The sequence below is a fragment of the Myiozetetes cayanensis genome, unplaced genomic scaffold (assembly GCF_022539395.1).
Source record: "Myiozetetes cayanensis isolate MyiCay16 unplaced genomic scaffold, myiCay2020 scf10, whole genome shotgun sequence".
Classification (NCBI taxonomy): domain Eukaryota; kingdom Metazoa; phylum Chordata; class Aves; order Passeriformes; family Tyrannidae; genus Myiozetetes; species Myiozetetes cayanensis.
In genome coordinates, this window is record NW_026086605.1 from 36,029,239 (window position 1) to 36,045,738 (window position 16,500).

Below are 16,500 nucleotides of genomic sequence, written 5' to 3' on the forward strand. Positions count from 1 at the left end.
TGGGCTGGTGGGAGGTGTCCCTGCCCATGGCAGGGGTGGCACTGGATGGGCTTTAAAGTCCCTTCCAACCCAAACCAGTCAGTGATTCCATTCTGGAGCAGCGTGTGTGTGTTCCAGTCTCACGTGCTCCTTTTTAGGTACACAAGGGCTTAAAATCAGAGGTACCAGCTCTGTGAACGTAGCCTTTGAGCAAAAAGCTTCCCCAAACCTGCTAGAAACTTGCAACCTTTGCTTTTTGTGTCACTTGGAATGGATGCTCCCTTTGGAAATGGAGGGATGTCCAGGGACAGCTTAGAAAAAAATCTGATCACTTTTTTTCATTGTATTCATACCCTACTGGATAGTTTCTGGAAATCTGGAGCAGGCCTAATACTTGGCTGTGTTTTCTCTTTTTAAGGAAGGGTTGTTTTTGTTATTTTTTTTTCTTTTTCCATGGCCACGTTTTGTAGAAGGTAAACACTTCCAAACATTTCTCGGTGTGGATTTTAAACAGACGGGTTTTGTAGGGATTGGCTCAGTCCTTGCGTCTCTCGTCGTGTTCTGGGGCAGAGGCTGCAGATTTTTTTTTTTTCCATGCTTCTTATCTGCAGAAATCAGCTCAATTCCTTGTGGATGGATATGGAAGCTCCCCAAAAAGGCTTTGGGCACGAGTTTGTACAAGCACACTTGGTAGGTTCAGTTGGTGGGTAGACGTGAAGGGTGTACATGTGTATTTAATTTGAATTTTTACAGCAGTGGTGACACTGGTGCCAAAAAAGGTGCCCTGGATGTGAGTGAGCTCTGTCACTGCTTGGTCAAATTGCTGTAGGTGTTTCCCCCATAAATGTGGGTTTGAGGTCATCAGCAGTAGTTGGCAGGCTCCTGAGGGAGGTGGCTCTAGAAAAAATACTCCTTTCCCCTCATTAGTATGGGCATTATTGAAAGGTCTTACTCAAACCTTGGAGAGAGAAACAACTGAAGAAAAATTTACTTTTTTTCTTTTCCGTCTTCTTGACTGTTATTCCAAACTGTCTTTTTTGCTTCCCTTTTTTTGGGCACCTTCAGCCTGTCTGCCCAGTACATTGCTTTTCACTTCCCTTGCTGGCAGTGTAGAATGGTTTAGGTGTGCAGCTGGGGGGGTGAACACGACACCGTGTTCAATGCACCGCTGCTGTCTCCATGGAACTCCTCATTTCTTTTGCTGTTCTTGATCCACCTCTGTTTAATGAACTCCTGGCAGCAGCAGATTCCCTGGAGCATGATCCCTGTGTAGCCCCCACGGCTCCCCTTGAACCTCAGGTTCCTGGAGGCTCCACTGGTGCTGCACCAGCACAGCGTGTGCTGGGAGGGCTTTGGGTGCTGGAAGCATCCCTAGATGGGCACGGCATGATCTTTCCATCTGCTCTTAAATCCTTCCCTTCAGCTCAGCAAGTGGCTTTTCCAGTGTTCAAATAAGACCTTTTGGGATGAGGATTAACTTCTTGTTCTGACATTTGTTGTAGGAAGGTACAATAAATTTATTGCTGAAAGGTACAAATCTGGCTTAGGGAATGTGGGTTGGTTTTCTTTTTGCTGTGGGTGAAGAGCCTGAGATGACTCTTTATTCTGTTCTTTGTAAACTGTGAATTACTGTCAGGATAACTACAGGCTTTGGGACGTTACTGTGTGCATTGCAAACCCCTTTGCCTCTTACCAAGCACTGCAGAGCATCACAGGATGGGATGTTGTTCCCCAGGGCTGGAGGCAGCCCTGCAGGTGGGGTCTCACCTGAGGGGCAGAGGGGCAGAGTCCCCCCTCAGCCCCCCACGCTGTGGAGAAGCATCTCAGGGTCCTTTTTCACACCTACCAACCCACGTTTTCATTTCTCTTGTGCCCTCCTGGCTGAGGAGCTGCCAGTGGATGTTCTCAGCAGGCTTTGGAAATCTGGCATTTTATGGCCACTGTCAGGCTTTAATAGGAGGCTTGGCACAGCTGGAACCTGGCCCCTGTTTGCTGGGACAGAAAATGGGGCCGAGATCTTTGCCAGGCCCTTGGCTGGGATGGAGGTTGGTGGCTGTCCCTGGCTGGGATGGGATGGAGGTTGGTGGCTGTCCCTGGCTGGGATGGAGGTTGGTGGCTGTCCCTGGCTGGGATGGGATGGAGGTTGGTGGCTGTCCCTGGCTGGGATGGGATGGGAGGTTGGTGGCTGTCCCTGGCTGGGATGGGAGGTTGGTGGCTGTCCCTGGACTGGCTGGGATGGGAGGTTGGTGGCTGTCCCTGGACTGGCTGGGATGGGAGGTTGGTGGCTGTCCCTGGACTGGCTGGGATGGGAGGTTGGTGGCTGTCCCTGGCTGGGATGGAGGTTGGTGGCTGTCCCTGGCTGGCTGGGATGGAGGTTGGTGGCTGTCCCTGGCTGGCTGGGATGGAGGTTGGTGGCTGTCCCTGGCTGGCTGGGATGGGAGGTTGGTGGCTGTCCCTGGCTGGCTGGGATGGAGGTTGGTGGCTGTCCCTGACTGGCTGGGATGGAGGTTGGTGGCTGTCCCTGACTGGCTGGGATGGAGGTTGGTGGCTGTCCCTGGCTGGGATGGGATGGGAGGTTGGTGGCTGTCCCTGGCTGGCTGGGATGGAGGCTGGTGGCTGTCCCTGGCTGGCTGGGATGGAGGTTGGTGGCTGTCCCTGGCTGGGATGGGATGGAGGTTGGTGGCTGTCCCTGGCTGGGATGGAGGTTGGTGGCTGTCCCTGGCTGGGATGGAGGTTGGTGGCTGTCCCTGGCTTGGATGGAGGTTGGTGGCTGTCCCTGGACTGGCTGGGATGGGAGGTTGGTGGCTGTCCCTGGCTGGGATGGGAGGTTGGTGGCTGTCCCTGGCTTGGATGGAGGTTGGTGGCTGTCCCTGGCTGGGATGGAGGTTGGTGGCTGTCCCTGGCTGGTTGGAGCAGCCCCAGCACGGGACTGGGAGGTGTGGGGATGGACACACCACTGCTCTTCCCCTCTGAGAGGCCGGGTTTTTATGTGTCAAGTGTATTTTTAGCAAACCTGTTAAGGTTCTTTTTGCATGGCTTGTGCAGAACTGGAATGCAATTACCTTCTTCCTACTGTTGCCTTATTAATTACCACGATGGACTTAAACTGATTTGGGACAGGATGTGTTGCAGAGGATTGTGCCCTTTTTTTAAGCTCTTCATCAAGCCTCCCATCACACTGGATCGTAAATCTTTCAGGAAAACGGGGATGGCTCCGTGCCAGGCTCCTTCCTCTGCAGAGGAAGGATGACAATAACTGCTTCCTACCCCGAGTGACCCTCTGCATTAGGAGACCTTTGCTCAGCACTAAGTAAATATTCATGGAATTGCTTCCTCCTTGGAACTGGCTTGTTTGGAAACAGTCCCGGTCCTTTACAAATATTGTGCTTGATTTTGTTTGCGTTTTGTTGCTTTCAGGAAATGCAGAATAAACACTATTTGAAAATAAGAGGTACTTAAAAAAACAGCTGTACTGTGTTTAAACCACTTAGTTGTTGTGGCAGGAGTGTGGGCTTGACCATTTTAAATACCTTTTGTGTTGTATTACTAGGTAGGTTTTTGTATTCACACGTCAGGGATAGATGCTGGTTTGAAATAATGATGGTGATTAAGGAATGCTGTGGTCTGGAAAAGCATTTGTTGTGGAATAATTGTGAACTACGAGTTTATTTATATGCTCTGAGTTTTATATCTTTAATCTGTACCCAGTTCTGGGCCCTCAACAGGAAAGCCCTGGCAGGGCTGGTGGGCATTGGGCACAGGGGGGATCCATGGGCTGGGAGGGCTTTTCCAGCCTCAGGGATTCTGGGATTCAATATAAAAATGAATAGATTTTTTTCGTTGGTATTTATGTGAAATGGCACCTGTGAGCAGCACTGGAAGAAAACCACGTAATAAAACAACGTGGAAGCTGCTGAAGGCCTGGCATGGGCCGGTGTGTGGGCCTGCTAATGGCACTGCATGAATAATTTTTCTGAATTATTAGAGTGATGAATATTCTCTCGCAGGGAACAATAGAGGAACTCTTGTAGTAGCTATGACAATGTATTTTTAGTATCATTTAGACTCATTTTCAAATATGTCAGACTAAGCTTTTCCCTTCTTTCATTTGAAAGGATGGATGGAATATTTCCTGCTGGAGCTCCCAAACAGCTGAGTGTGCTTTAGTCTGTGGAATGAGATGACCTTTAAGGTCCTTTCAACCCAAACCATTCTGTGATTCCATTAAATAGTCCCATAAATAAGCAGTTGGGTCTCAAGGTGGTTCTCCTCCATCCAGCGCTGTTTAAGGGCAGCTTGGGGGTGCTTTTCCCTCATGCTCTTTGCAGTCAAAGTCTCACCTTAACTAATAATCCTTCACTAATAACACCCATTTCTCTTACATTCAGGCACGACTGAGTTTTTCTCCAGACCATTCTGTGTTGGTATCTAATTTTAAGGTGCTCAGATGTGGCCCAGATGAAACTGTGTCACTGATGTCCGGGCCAGGGTGTTTTTCTTCTTGGTGGATACATTTTGTGCTGTGGTTGAGAGGCTTTGAGTGGCTCGTGGAACCCTGAGCTTCCCTGATGTGTCTGTCCTGGAGGGCTGTGGATCAGAGGGGCTCTCACACTGTAACAACAGCAGGAATCCCCCAGGTTTGTTCCCACTGGGAACATGGTTTGCTGCTTCTCCCCAAAACACAACCATAAAGGCTGGAAAAGACCTTTAAGATCCTCGAGTCCAACTGGCTTCCCGTGGGTTTTCCTGCTCCTTTGCTGTCGTTCAGACCAAATTTCCCAGCTCCTCCTGCAGTGCTGTGCCGGGTCTGATTCCCACAAGGAGAGCATTGTTTTGTGTTGAGGACAGCAGGGGAGGTCTGACCTGAACCAGGAATTCCCTCCACCCTTTGTGGCTGTTCTTGCAACCCCTCCACGTGGAAGGCTGGTTTCTTTTTTCATGGAAAAAGCCTTATTTTGAGCCTTGGAATGAAATAAATGCCTGGAATTGTACTGCAAGTTGATACAACTAATGCCAAGGCCTTTATTATGCTTTGCTTCTTGGGCAGGCAGTCGAGTAACGTTAATAATTAGTGTTTTGTTAGGATTTGGGGGGCTGTGGGGGTGGCTAAGACCAAAAGAGCAGTGCTAAGCCAAGGCACAGCATGGGAAGCTCTTCCACAGGAGGAGGGAGTAGGAACTTGGGTGATCTGGGCAGCCTTGCAAATTCCCAACTTCTGGCTGTACTGAAAGGAAGAAACAGCACAGGAGAAGGGTTTTATCTGCACACAGAAGGAACTGGAGTGTTGGTGTGTAAATTCAAACTCAGGCTCTCAGGAGCACAGTGGTTTTGCAGCAGCCCATGTCCGGGCTGGGAATTCTGGTCCCTTTCCTCATCTGGTCAGTCCTGATGGACTCTGTTGGCAAGCAGAACGTTCTGCTGGAAGAACCTCAAAACTATCAAAAGCATCTCAGCCATTACTGAGCTGTACCTGTGCTGCAGGTAACCCTGGGGTGTCCTGCACAAGGACTGCAGCAAAGGCAGGGCACCTGCAGGGCTGGCTGGGTTTGGCTCCTTGCCGAGAGGACACGCTCCCTTAGCGTGCCTTGCTTTGGAAGCCTTGCTTCGTGCCCATCTTCCCAGCAGATAAAGCCCTGCTGCACGGCCCAGCTCTGCAGGGAGCTGCTGTGTGCCTGCTGTCACCCCAGCAGATGGTTCAGCCGCAGAGGGGGAGCTGCAGGGTGACAGGTGACGGGCTGTGGGTGTTCTGGGGGCTTGGCTTTCGGTCTAGACCGGGATTTCACATCCTCAGCTGCTCATTTGCATGGGCACTGGGCGGTGTCGAGCTCGGCAGTGTGAAGGGAGGATGGGAAGGTTCAGTTGAGTGACTCACCGTGTAGTAGCACTTTAACTGCAGAAACGGGGAGAATCTGGGGAGAATCAGGGAAAACACCTCAGTGGTTCTGTGGCATGTTATCCCTCCTAAGAGGGCGTGGGCAGAGGCATTTCTGGAGTGAGCAGGTTGTGCCATGTGTGCCCGTTCCAGGTGGGCTCCTGGAGGGCAGGGGAAGGTGGAGTTCTGGTGTCTGTGCCTTCAGGAACAGCTCCTTCCTTCCTCAGCTTGGCCAGGTGGCCACTGGGGACTCCAACCTCCCAGCCCCATCCTGTGCCGAAGCAGAACTGCACGGATGGTTCTGTGCACCCTGGCAGGACTCTGGAATTGTCCATGTAGTCAGCAAAGGAATGAATTAAAGGTGGTGCTATTACTGTACCAGTGGTGCCTCCTCTAGTGGTTACAACACCCTTAGAGTCAGTGCAGCATCACACTGTGCTGTGCTCCAGTTTGTATAATGAACAGAAAATGTAATAAACTAAGTCATAAATCCCTTAACTTCTTGTTTGTGTTTCCTTTCAGTTCTGCATGTGGAAGATGTTCCCAGTAGCCATGTTATTCTTTGGGGTTGCACAGACATGAAACTTGTAGCTAAAAGAGGGTCTTGCAACCACATGGAATCTGTTTTTATTTCAATACGTGGTGCATCTGAAATTTAATTATGACAAATAATTACGAGTTAATGTTCCTGTAATTTTTTTTTAACTTCTCTGCACATTTTTAGGGGAAGTACTGAGTTTTTTCTCCCAAGGAAATACTCACTGGGGCACTGATTGTGCTGAATTTCACTATAGATGAGCTGGGCTGGTGGACACCTGGGTAAATCTGGTCTTTCTCTTTGTGCCACAGGTCCAAGGAGCTGATAAAGGAAGCAATCCTTGACAATGACTTCATGAAGAATCTGGAACTGTCCCAGATCCAGGAGATTGTGGATTGTATGTATCCCGTGGAGTATGGCAAAGACAGCTGCATCATCAAGGAGGGAGACGTGGGTTCCCTGGTGTACGTCATGGAAGGTAGGGCTGGAAAAAAATTAAACGTATTCATTTCCTTTATTTCAACACGTGCAGAGACAAAAACTGTCTCATGGGAAAAATGATTTCAAAGAAAAAGGTTGAAGACATTGTCTAAATATGGTGGTTGAAAAATTGTGTGGATTACTCCTGCCTGGAAAATTCTGACTGTGCTTGTGCGCCTCCCTATATAAAGAAAGGAGGTGAAAGCTGTTAACCTTGCACTGAGATCCCTTGAATAAACCTTCACTAAATATAGTCCTTTGGCTCTGAGACAGTGCCAGGGGTTTGCTGGATAAAGTGGGGACTCAGCAGCAGGATTGGTGTTGTGGCAATGGGAAATGCCTGCTCAGGCAGGGAGAGGACGGTCCCAGCCCGCTCCTTGCAGGGCACTGGGAGGGCAGGGCTGTAAATGTTGGCAAGCACAGGGGGCTCTGGGCAGTGCCGTGCTTGGGATAATGGGAAATGGTGTTCTTCCATCCTGGCTCAGAGTAAGTGTAGCAGCTGCAGTTTAGCATGTCTGATTTGTCCCAGGGTGTGTCATGGCAGGGCTTTGTTTGCTGGGTGGGACACGAGAGCAGTGGCTGTTCAGCTTTCTGAAAACCCTTTTGGGGGTTCAGTGTTGCCAGTGCTGCTCTTCTCCAAAATGCCAGCTCTTTGCATCTTCTTCTTCTCCTTCCCAAGTTTCCTGGCTCCTCACGTGGCACACTGAGTGGATTTTGTCTGTGTTTAGGTTTTTCATTTGTCAGTAAGGGCATGTCTGCTGTGAGAGTTACTGAGCTGGGAGCATCCAGCATCCCTCTTCTCAGAGGGAGTTCTGAGGGAAACGTCCCTGGTTTTGTGTAGAGACCACAACAAGTGAATTCCTGGTGGGATTTGGTAGCACACAAATGGATAGATGCTTATCAAATGCTTCTTGCTCCTCTCCAGAATGTCTGCTGGGCTCAGAACCATTTTGGCCAGGTGGCACCTGAGGGGAGCGGAGGATTCTCGCTTGCCCATATGTATATTAATTCCTGAAATTGTTCTTTGAAACAAAACTAGTTCCAAGGCAGCAAGCCATCCTTTAAACAAGGTTTCCTGCCAAATTCTCCAGGCTGTATAGCTGCAAGTGCTCTTCACTAGTTTCCCAAAACAACTTTAATCTTCTGTCCTTTTAAGGTTAAGGCCTTTCTCAAGGCACAGGTTTAATTCCTTCGGCTTTTCATAGTTTGAAAGTTTGCACATTCAGGTGGTGTTCCTGTGAATTGTTTGGGGGGGGGGGTGGTGTTACCAGAATGTTTCTTCTCTCAGCATTACACAGGGAGATTTAAACTTTTCGATCCTTTGTTTGAGTACAGAGGCTCTTTGGAGGTGCAGAACCCGTCCTGTGGATAATAAAACAACTGCTTTAGAACAGTATTTTTTTCCTAGTGAAAATGGGGAGGTTTCTCCCTGCCCAGCTCTGTGCTTGCTTCCCAAAGCCCCCTCACACCAGAAGGTTGCTCGGGGTGTTTATGCAAAGCAGCTGGTTTTGGGTGTTGTGTTCAGTGTTGTCCCTTGAAAACCCCCCCTGTAACAACAGGGCCTGTCAAATTCAGGGTGTGCTTCTCCCCTGCTCAGCCTCCTCCCATTCCTCGGAGGGGAGGATTTCTGAGAGGATCTGTGGGCAGAGCTGTGCCCACCATGGTTTGGAGTATGGAACAGGGCTTGGTACTCAGATAACTCTATTATGGATCAGATTTGATGACATTTATTGTGATTATTTATCAGATGGCCATCTGATGATGAAGGTACAACAAATGTGTGCCAAAACTTGTGTGTCTGTTGGGCACTGGAGCTTGTCCACGTTGCTCTGGCAGCCCTGTGTGTGAGGGCACGACTTGGCTCTCTCCCAGTCTTTGCTTGGCCTTGTAACTTAATTTAAGGTTATTTAGATAGCTCCCTAAATATGCATAATGCTTTGCAAACAGAATTATGAAGAGTTGATGGTCTATGTTTAGACATAATGCAATGAGTGGTGGTGAAGTCATGGAAATGAGAGGACTTTATCGAATGGGCTGGGTTGTGGTTCTGGGAAGGGGCTCAGGAGCTCATTCTGCCCCATCATTCTGTGTCATCTCAGTTATTAACACACTGCACCCAAATATAAACTCTCCTCTTTACGAAACTCTACTGGACAAACCCATCTTGGGGTGTTACTGAGATGTATTTCTCAAAAAAATCAAATAAAGGCTCTTTTCCTCCCATTAACTCTTTCCTTTCTTGTCCTCCGGGTCATGATTAGGACAATAAAAATTAGCCATGGAGATGATTTGGTGACCAGCACTCTTGTGCTTGTTTATAACTGGTGATTCAGTGTTTAGCCTGAGCTGTGCTTTGGGGCTGCTGCCCTGGACTGATTTTCCACAGTGTTTGCAGCAGGATGGATTTGGGAGCATCCATCCTGCTCCCTGTTAATTGCTGGGCTCCCGGGGAAGCGGCAGCGCCGTCGGTTCTCATCTTCTCTGTAGGCACGAGGGCTCTGCTGGTCCTGATGAGACACTAAAGTGATGATCCTTGAGTGTTCTGCTTCTTCCCCATGAATGTTAAAATCTGTTTGCTGAGCTCAGTGAATCCTAAAGCGATGATGAGTGTTGACCTCAGATTCCTCCTTCTTCGGTAGAGCTCCTTCAGGCTCTGCCCTGTGTCAAGGTGGGGAACAACCTTCAGTCCCCTCGTGTTTGCTAAGAAACTCCCCCACTTTGGCATATTTACTGAACTGGGTAAAGAGGGGTGAGCAACACACACAAAAACGTTACAGCTGTGCTTTGAGAGTGGAAATGACTGTATCTGTGATGGCAGGGGAAGCATGAAACATTCATGCTGTGAGCACCTTCAGCAGGAACGTCCTCCCAGGCTGAGGAGGCTGGAGGGAAAAGGGTAAAATAAACACGTCAGAAATATCCCCTCTGCTGTGAGAAAGTTTGCTGCTCCAAGAGTGGCTCAACAGATTGTTTGTCTTAAAACTGAAGGGTTTGTAGAGCCAAAAAAGGTTCTCACTGGTTAATCATGTTCTGCCTCTAAAATGAGTCCACCACCTCCAGGGTTTTTTGTGGGTTCTGGTGTTGTTTTTTGGTTTTTTGTGGTTTTTTTTTTAAGGGGAAAAAACCCAAACCCTAAACACTTTCCAAGTTGTAGTTTTGCAATTTGCATCCTGCCTTTGGCCATAAGGTTTCTAAAATTCCCTGTAAGCACTTAGAAACGTGCCGAGCTGGCGAGGTGTCTGTCAGGGAGGCCCCTCGTCGGTCTGCGCCCTGCTGACAGGCTGGAGCTGTGCACTAATGAGGATAAATGTGAGATCCCACCTCTGAAAGCAAATGTTTCCTCTCGTGCTCCTGCTCTGTCTGAACCTGTCAGCTGCAGCGTGCCAGCTCTGATGTCTGCATTAGGAAGGGGACGATCCAGCAGCGGGGCTGTGCATGAATCAGGTGACAGCGCTTGGGCTCTCATGTGAGGAGCAGTCACACTGTGACAAACACATACCCCAAGTTTTTTAGGGACTGTATTAATAGGTGTAAAGGCTCCTCCTTTTGTGGTTGTTGCTGTTCCCATAAAGTATGGGAGAAGTAATACAGGGAGCAGAGGGAAAAGGGAAGGTTTAAATCCTTGGGTTAGCTCCTCTGTCACCCGTGATTTGGTGCTGTAACATGCTCCCTGACTGCCCTTGTGCACATTAATCCTCAGGTTGCACCTCTGCACCACACCTTGAGAACCTGAGGGAGGACAAAGAGCTGTGGGCTCCTGCTTCTGGAGGCAGGGAGAGGGAAGCAGCAGCTTTTTAGGAACGGTGCTGAGAACCAACCTGCACTTCCCCAGCCCTTGTTTTGGTATTTTCCCTCTCCTCTTCAGTTTTGTTTTATTTTTGTCTTCAGTCGTGGGGTTTTGTTTCTAAAGGAGGCTTTGTCTCTGCTACACTCTTGGTAGCTTCTCCAGAGGAATGAAGAGTTTAACTGTGACTTCCCATGGGAACGTGGGTTTTTGGGAGTCAGAGATGGCTTGGGAAGGAACCCATTCCTAGAAACTGCCGGCCGTGCCAGGACATCAAACCCGGTGTTGATAAGGGAAGACAAACAAAGTCTCTGGAGCTGTTTAAAGCACAGAGCGAAGAGTAGGAGGCTGTAGCAGACCTCCCACTTGGGCTCAGATGGGTGAAATCCTCCTCCGGGAGGCTTTGTGTCTCATGGAGCAAGTGCTTTTGCTTCCATCTAAACCTGCTTCAACCCAGGCCTTCCCGCATCTTCCTGGGCTTTTGTGCACTCCAAAAGTTTCACAGCCTGCCCCTGTAAGGCTGGAGCACAAATCTGTTTGATAATTCTCGGAGATTCCTTAACTACCCCTTACAGAAATGGGGTGCAACTGCAGCTGCTGCCTTTTGGACTTCATAGATTCAGACCAACATTTGATTTTCCTCCCCCTTTCTTTTTGTTCTAGAAGTGAAAAAACCCTAAAGCCTGTTTGTAGCAATCTCTAGGACAAATTGAGTATTCAGGTGCTGTGCTGATTTACTGTGTCAGTGTTAGAGCTCTGGGTGTGAGAAACTGAACTCCCTTGCCATATCCAGGGCAATGCAAAGCCAATTTTCCACTGTTATCAGCTTGTTATTTTAATTTTACAGTGTCTTAATAATTAACTCTTCCAAGAGCATTTTTTACTCATATTAGTGATGGAGAATTAAACATTTCTTATATTTATTTCACAGAGTGTTCATGAGATGAAGCGGGAAAGGATGATGAAATGGGATATGAAAGGATGATGAAGTGGGATATGAAAGGATGATGACTGTGCTCATGACAGACATAGTTTGATATTCTGTAGAAAGCAGTTATTTTTAAAGCTGCAGAGCTAAATCTCAGCCCTTTAAATGCACTAAGAGCATTAGGGGTGTATAAACAAGGCAGGTAGTGCTGCTGCAGAGGGTTAGGGGATAAATTCATGCTCTTCCTCCAAAAATAACTCCATCCAAACTGCAGGCTGGTAGATATTTTCTGTAATGACTCATGTGGACTGACAGACTTTATAAATAAAGATTGCTGAGTTGGGGCAATCCAGCACTTCCTGGGGGAAAGATGACAGTGGGAACAGCCACTGTCACCTGAGGTGGGATTTGGGAAAGAAATCCCCTGTAAATCTCAGCAAACAACCCGTGCTGGTCCTACACATGACCTCTTGGTAAAGAAAACCCAATTGAACCCAGCCCCATCCCCTACACAATTTATGTTGGGAATGCCAAGAGGATATCAGTGTGTTCCAAGGATATTCTTTGATGCAATAATTCCTTTTCAGCGAGGAAAACCCAACCCCTGGTTAGTCTAAGCCAGTTTTGGGTAGAGAGGAGAAGAAAATGCACTCCAAGCTGGCACCTAATGACTTCCTGCCATCAAATATCACTTCAGCTGAAGGTTTTCTGAGGTCCTGCCAGGCTGAGCAGGGGGGAGGAGGGACTGCAGGGTGTGTGGGGTGTACAATGCCTTTACACAAGTCTAAATCCCCCGAACAGCCCAGCCTTGTGGCTCTGTCCTCACTGCTGCCCCACTGTCAGCACAGCTTCCCAGTCACATTTGGATGAGAGAGGGAAGTGCTGGCAGGTTCTTCAGCAACGCTGTGGAACTCTGAGTGTGGAGATGACCTGGGAATACTTTCATTTTCAGGATGAATGCCTGGCTTGATCTGCTCAGATTCCCAGTGATTAACTACCTGTGCCATCATTATGTGAGCTCCCCTGGATCTCAGGGCTCTCTGTGTGGCACTGAACAAAGCTGGGGCAGCCTCAGCAAAAGCTCAAAGCCTTTATTGCCAGGGAGGAGCACTCAGAGTTTATCAGATGGAGAAACTGCTCTGGAAATGCATTCCCACAAGCCGGTTCATCCACGGGCAGCCGAGTACCCCCCTCCCCTCTTCAGGGGAGACCCTGCCCAGGTGTGACCTCTTCAAAAACTGCCTGACAAACATCATTAGAGTGTCTTTTTTCCCCCTGCCTGAGATCACAGCTGATGTGCCACTTGTTTCTTCTTTTCTCAGCGGTTGTGCAGGGACTGCTTTGTTGTGAAGGGGTTTTATTTACAAAAGAAATTGGTGAGATAAAGCCTCATTCATTTTATTAACAGCAGTTGTAAAGGGAGGCACAAATGTCTTTCTTCTCGCCCCCCCCACTGTTCCATGATTCCTTTTTATTGAGACTCCCACAAATGAAATGGAAAATAAAAGGACTTTTCATCATAGCAGTGGACATGAGAGTGCCTGGATTGTGACCTTTGGTTCTGCCCCTCAAAACACACGGCTCTGTCATTTAGTCTGTGTATGGATAAAGAATGCAGTGTCAGCAATCCAAACTGTTAGCAAAGGACCTTTACAGGGAAAACCTCCCCTTTTCTTTGGGGCTCCATTTGCTTTGGGTTCCTTGTTGACTCTGAACGCTCCTCTCCAAAACCAAACCATGGAGCTCATGGCCCTTCCCACTGCTCCTGGCTGTGCAGAGAGCTCAGAATGAGCCCTGGGGAAGGGGGAAAGGGCTGTGTCCTGCAGCTGGAGAATTACAGAACATCCTGGGCTGGAAGGGGCCACCAAGGACCGTCCAGTCCAACTCCTGACTCTTGCCTGGAATGCTGCAGCATTCACTGTAGGAGCACATCCCAAAGAGTTGTCCCTGATGGATCACTTATTTCCCCATGGAACCAAACCCAGGAGCTCTGCTGGGCCAGCACCAGCACCAAGGATTTTTGTGCAGGCTATAAAAGGATGCAGGTTTTTCATGGAATCATGAATGGCCTGGGTTGGAAGGGACCTTAAAGCTCATCCATGTGCCACCCCTGCCATGGGCAGGGACACTTTTCCACTAGCCCAGTTTGCTCCAAGCCTCGTCCAGCCTGGCCTTGGACGCTTCCTCCTGCTTCTGGTTTAAACTGTAAAGTCAGGGCATTTCTACCTTGTAAGATTTGCTGGTGGTTGTTCTTCTCCTCTGTGCTGGAAAATGAGAGGGTGAGAACAGGAAAACTGGGAAAGAAATGGACTGGTGGTCCTTGGATGTGTCTGGAAGGTGCACGGAGAGGAGCTGCCGTGGGGATGAAAGGCTGTGTGGAGCCATCTGGGTGCCCCTGTGCTGGGGGCTGACTCAGCCTCTCCCAGCCCGTGTGGCACTTGCAGTGTGCCCCCTGAGCGCTCGGGGCTCTTGTGGGACAGGGCACACTGCACACACTGTCCAGGGTGCCATCGGCCCGCGGTGGGCTGAGCAGTGCCTTAGTCACGGCTGTTCCAGCAAGGAAAGGGGGAAATGGCAAACCCAGCAGCATTCCCTGGATTTTTTATCTGTGTTCCTCAAACACTTGAGCTTGGCTGAACATCCCTTTGCCCCACAGGGAGGCTCGTGTGAGTTTTGAGACTCAGCTCCTTCTCTCAGTGGGGAAAAACTCCCATGGATTTGTGCGGCCCAGAACTCTGACAGGGAGAAATCTGAGGATAAATTCAAATTAAAAAAAGGGGTCAAACTAGGGAGGGGGGGAGGTTCTCTCATTGCACTGTTTTGCAAGGTGTTCTGATTTTCTTCTTCTGCTTTTTAATATGTGGGTCCTGACCTCAAACTTCCCGGCAGATGAGTTTGGGGGTGTGGGGGGAAATGAGAATTTTAGGAAACAAGTAAAAATGTCAGATCAATGTTTGCACTGTATTTATCTAAAATAATGGAAATTACAGTGTATCCCACCAGCTGCCATTCCCAGCACATCCAAACACGGATGATAATTAAATGCAATCAGAATACGTAGGAATTAAAGATGGAAAAACTAATAAAAATAAGATGTTTGCCATCCTTGTGCCAAATATTTTCATAAACTCTTGGTTCTGACTGGAAACAGCTATTTTGTGAGCAGCCAGAAGGTGAAATAACACTGGGTAGGCTTTCTCATGTCAGAAATGAAAGCAGCAGCCGAGGGTTGAGCCGAGGCAGATCTGGGAAAGCAATAATCCTGGCGTGGTTCTGAGATCCCATCCTTCCAGCACTGATCCACAAGGGGCTGTTTATCATGGCTGAAATGATAGGAACCCTTATCTTGGGGTAGGACAGAAAGGTCCAGGAGTTTTTAAAAGGTCTTTGTTCCTAATTATGTGAAATCTTACTTAAATCAGGGCTTTTATTCCCCCCAGGGTTTTCATCCCAAAACACTGTGTTCTTTTGCCATCCTCTCTTGTGGCAGTTGTTCCCATTGGAAAGTGAAACCAAGTTATAATATTAACAAAAGAAGTAAAAAACTGTCTCTGGCCAAGTCCTGCTGACTTCAGAATCCTGGGATGGGTCAGGCTGGAAAGGGAGCACGGTGGGGGTTTTGGTCCAGCAGGGCCATGCCAGAGCATGATACTCAGGATTGTGTCTGTGAAAATTGTGAATAACTCATGACTTTTACTGCAGACACCCCTGCAAAGCATATTCCTAAGGGTTAGGGAGTGATTTTTGCCCCTAAACCCCTGTGGCAGGGGGTTGGAACTGGATGAGCTTTAAGGTTTCTTCCAACCCAAACCATTCTAGGATTTTATGGTTTATTTTGGAAAGAGGGAACAGTGGTATTACCACTGAAATGTGGTTTTCCAGTGATCCCTAGGGGGTTGTAGTAATCCACGGGGTTACTCCATAGGGGCTGAGGAAAAACCCCAACTGTGAGGTCCCAGTTCAGACTTTTATGAGAGCCAAGTGGTCAACATGCCCTAAAATGACAACTATCTCCAGAGATCTCCTTTAATCCCTGGTTTCCTGTGTTAAAACTCGGACAGAACTAAATCCAGGGAAGGTTTGTTTTTTTCTAAACCAAGGAATACATTTGTTCCCAGTCTCAGTACAAGATAAGGAGAGAAGGAGATGTCCTTGGTAATGTTCATCTGCAGGGAACAACTGGGCCTGAGCATGACGAGTGGAAAGAAGGGAAGTTTATTTTCTGCTTTCCCTCAGCAGCTCCTGCTTGTTATCATTTGTCAGCTATCTCCAGTACATTGTTTTCCTTCTTGGAAAAGCCAGGCCTTTCTTGGAGAACCCCCCTTAGCTGAAAATCTGCAGCACTGCACGAATCTGTAACTCTGCACAGCTTCCTTTGCTCGCCAGGGCTGCTGGGAGGAGCATTTGTTTCCCTCTCTTCCATCTTGTGCCAAAGAAATCGTGGAATACCAGGGTTGGAAGGGGTCTTAAAGCTCATCCAGGTCCAAACCAACACCTTCCTGTATCCCAGGTTGCTCCAGCCTGGCCTGGGACACTTGCAGGGAAGCCTCTTGTATGAAAGGGTCTGAATAAGCAGGGCTGGAGCTCCTCCTCACTCCTCCTCCTCCCTGGGTTCGTTCCCCAGCTCTGTGGCAGAGACTGTCCTGTGTTAGCACTCAGCTCCTGGGCTGACAGGAGCTGGCACAGCCCCATCTGTCCCTGAGCTCCGGGGATCCCGGCTCGTGTTTACCAGCGGGAGAGGGTCAGGAAGGGAACCCTCCCTTCACGTTCTGCCCTCACGTAACACAGCTGGAAAAGAGAAGGAAATCTCAGGCAGGGCAGAACATCAAGTGCTCCCGGTAAACGAGAGCTGATGGGAGTCAGAGCACTGCAGAATGGGAGGTTTGTGTGGCCACTTCCATGGAGGGGTTTTTGAGGCT

General features: G+C 48.7%; 1 protein-coding gene across 2 annotated transcripts in view; it reads left to right on the forward strand.

Moving 5' to 3' along the window:
* PRKG1 (protein kinase cGMP-dependent 1) overlaps positions 1-16,500 on the forward strand; it is a 276,153-nt gene that overhangs the window by 46,467 nt on the left and 213,186 nt on the right. For both annotated transcript variants that reach the window (XM_050305505.1, XM_050305504.1), the window contains exon 2: positions 6,701-6,867. In XM_050305505.1, the coding sequence (XP_050161462.1) occupies positions 6,701-6,867 (167 nt within the window). The remainder of the gene's footprint in view (positions 1-6,700; positions 6,868-16,500) is intronic.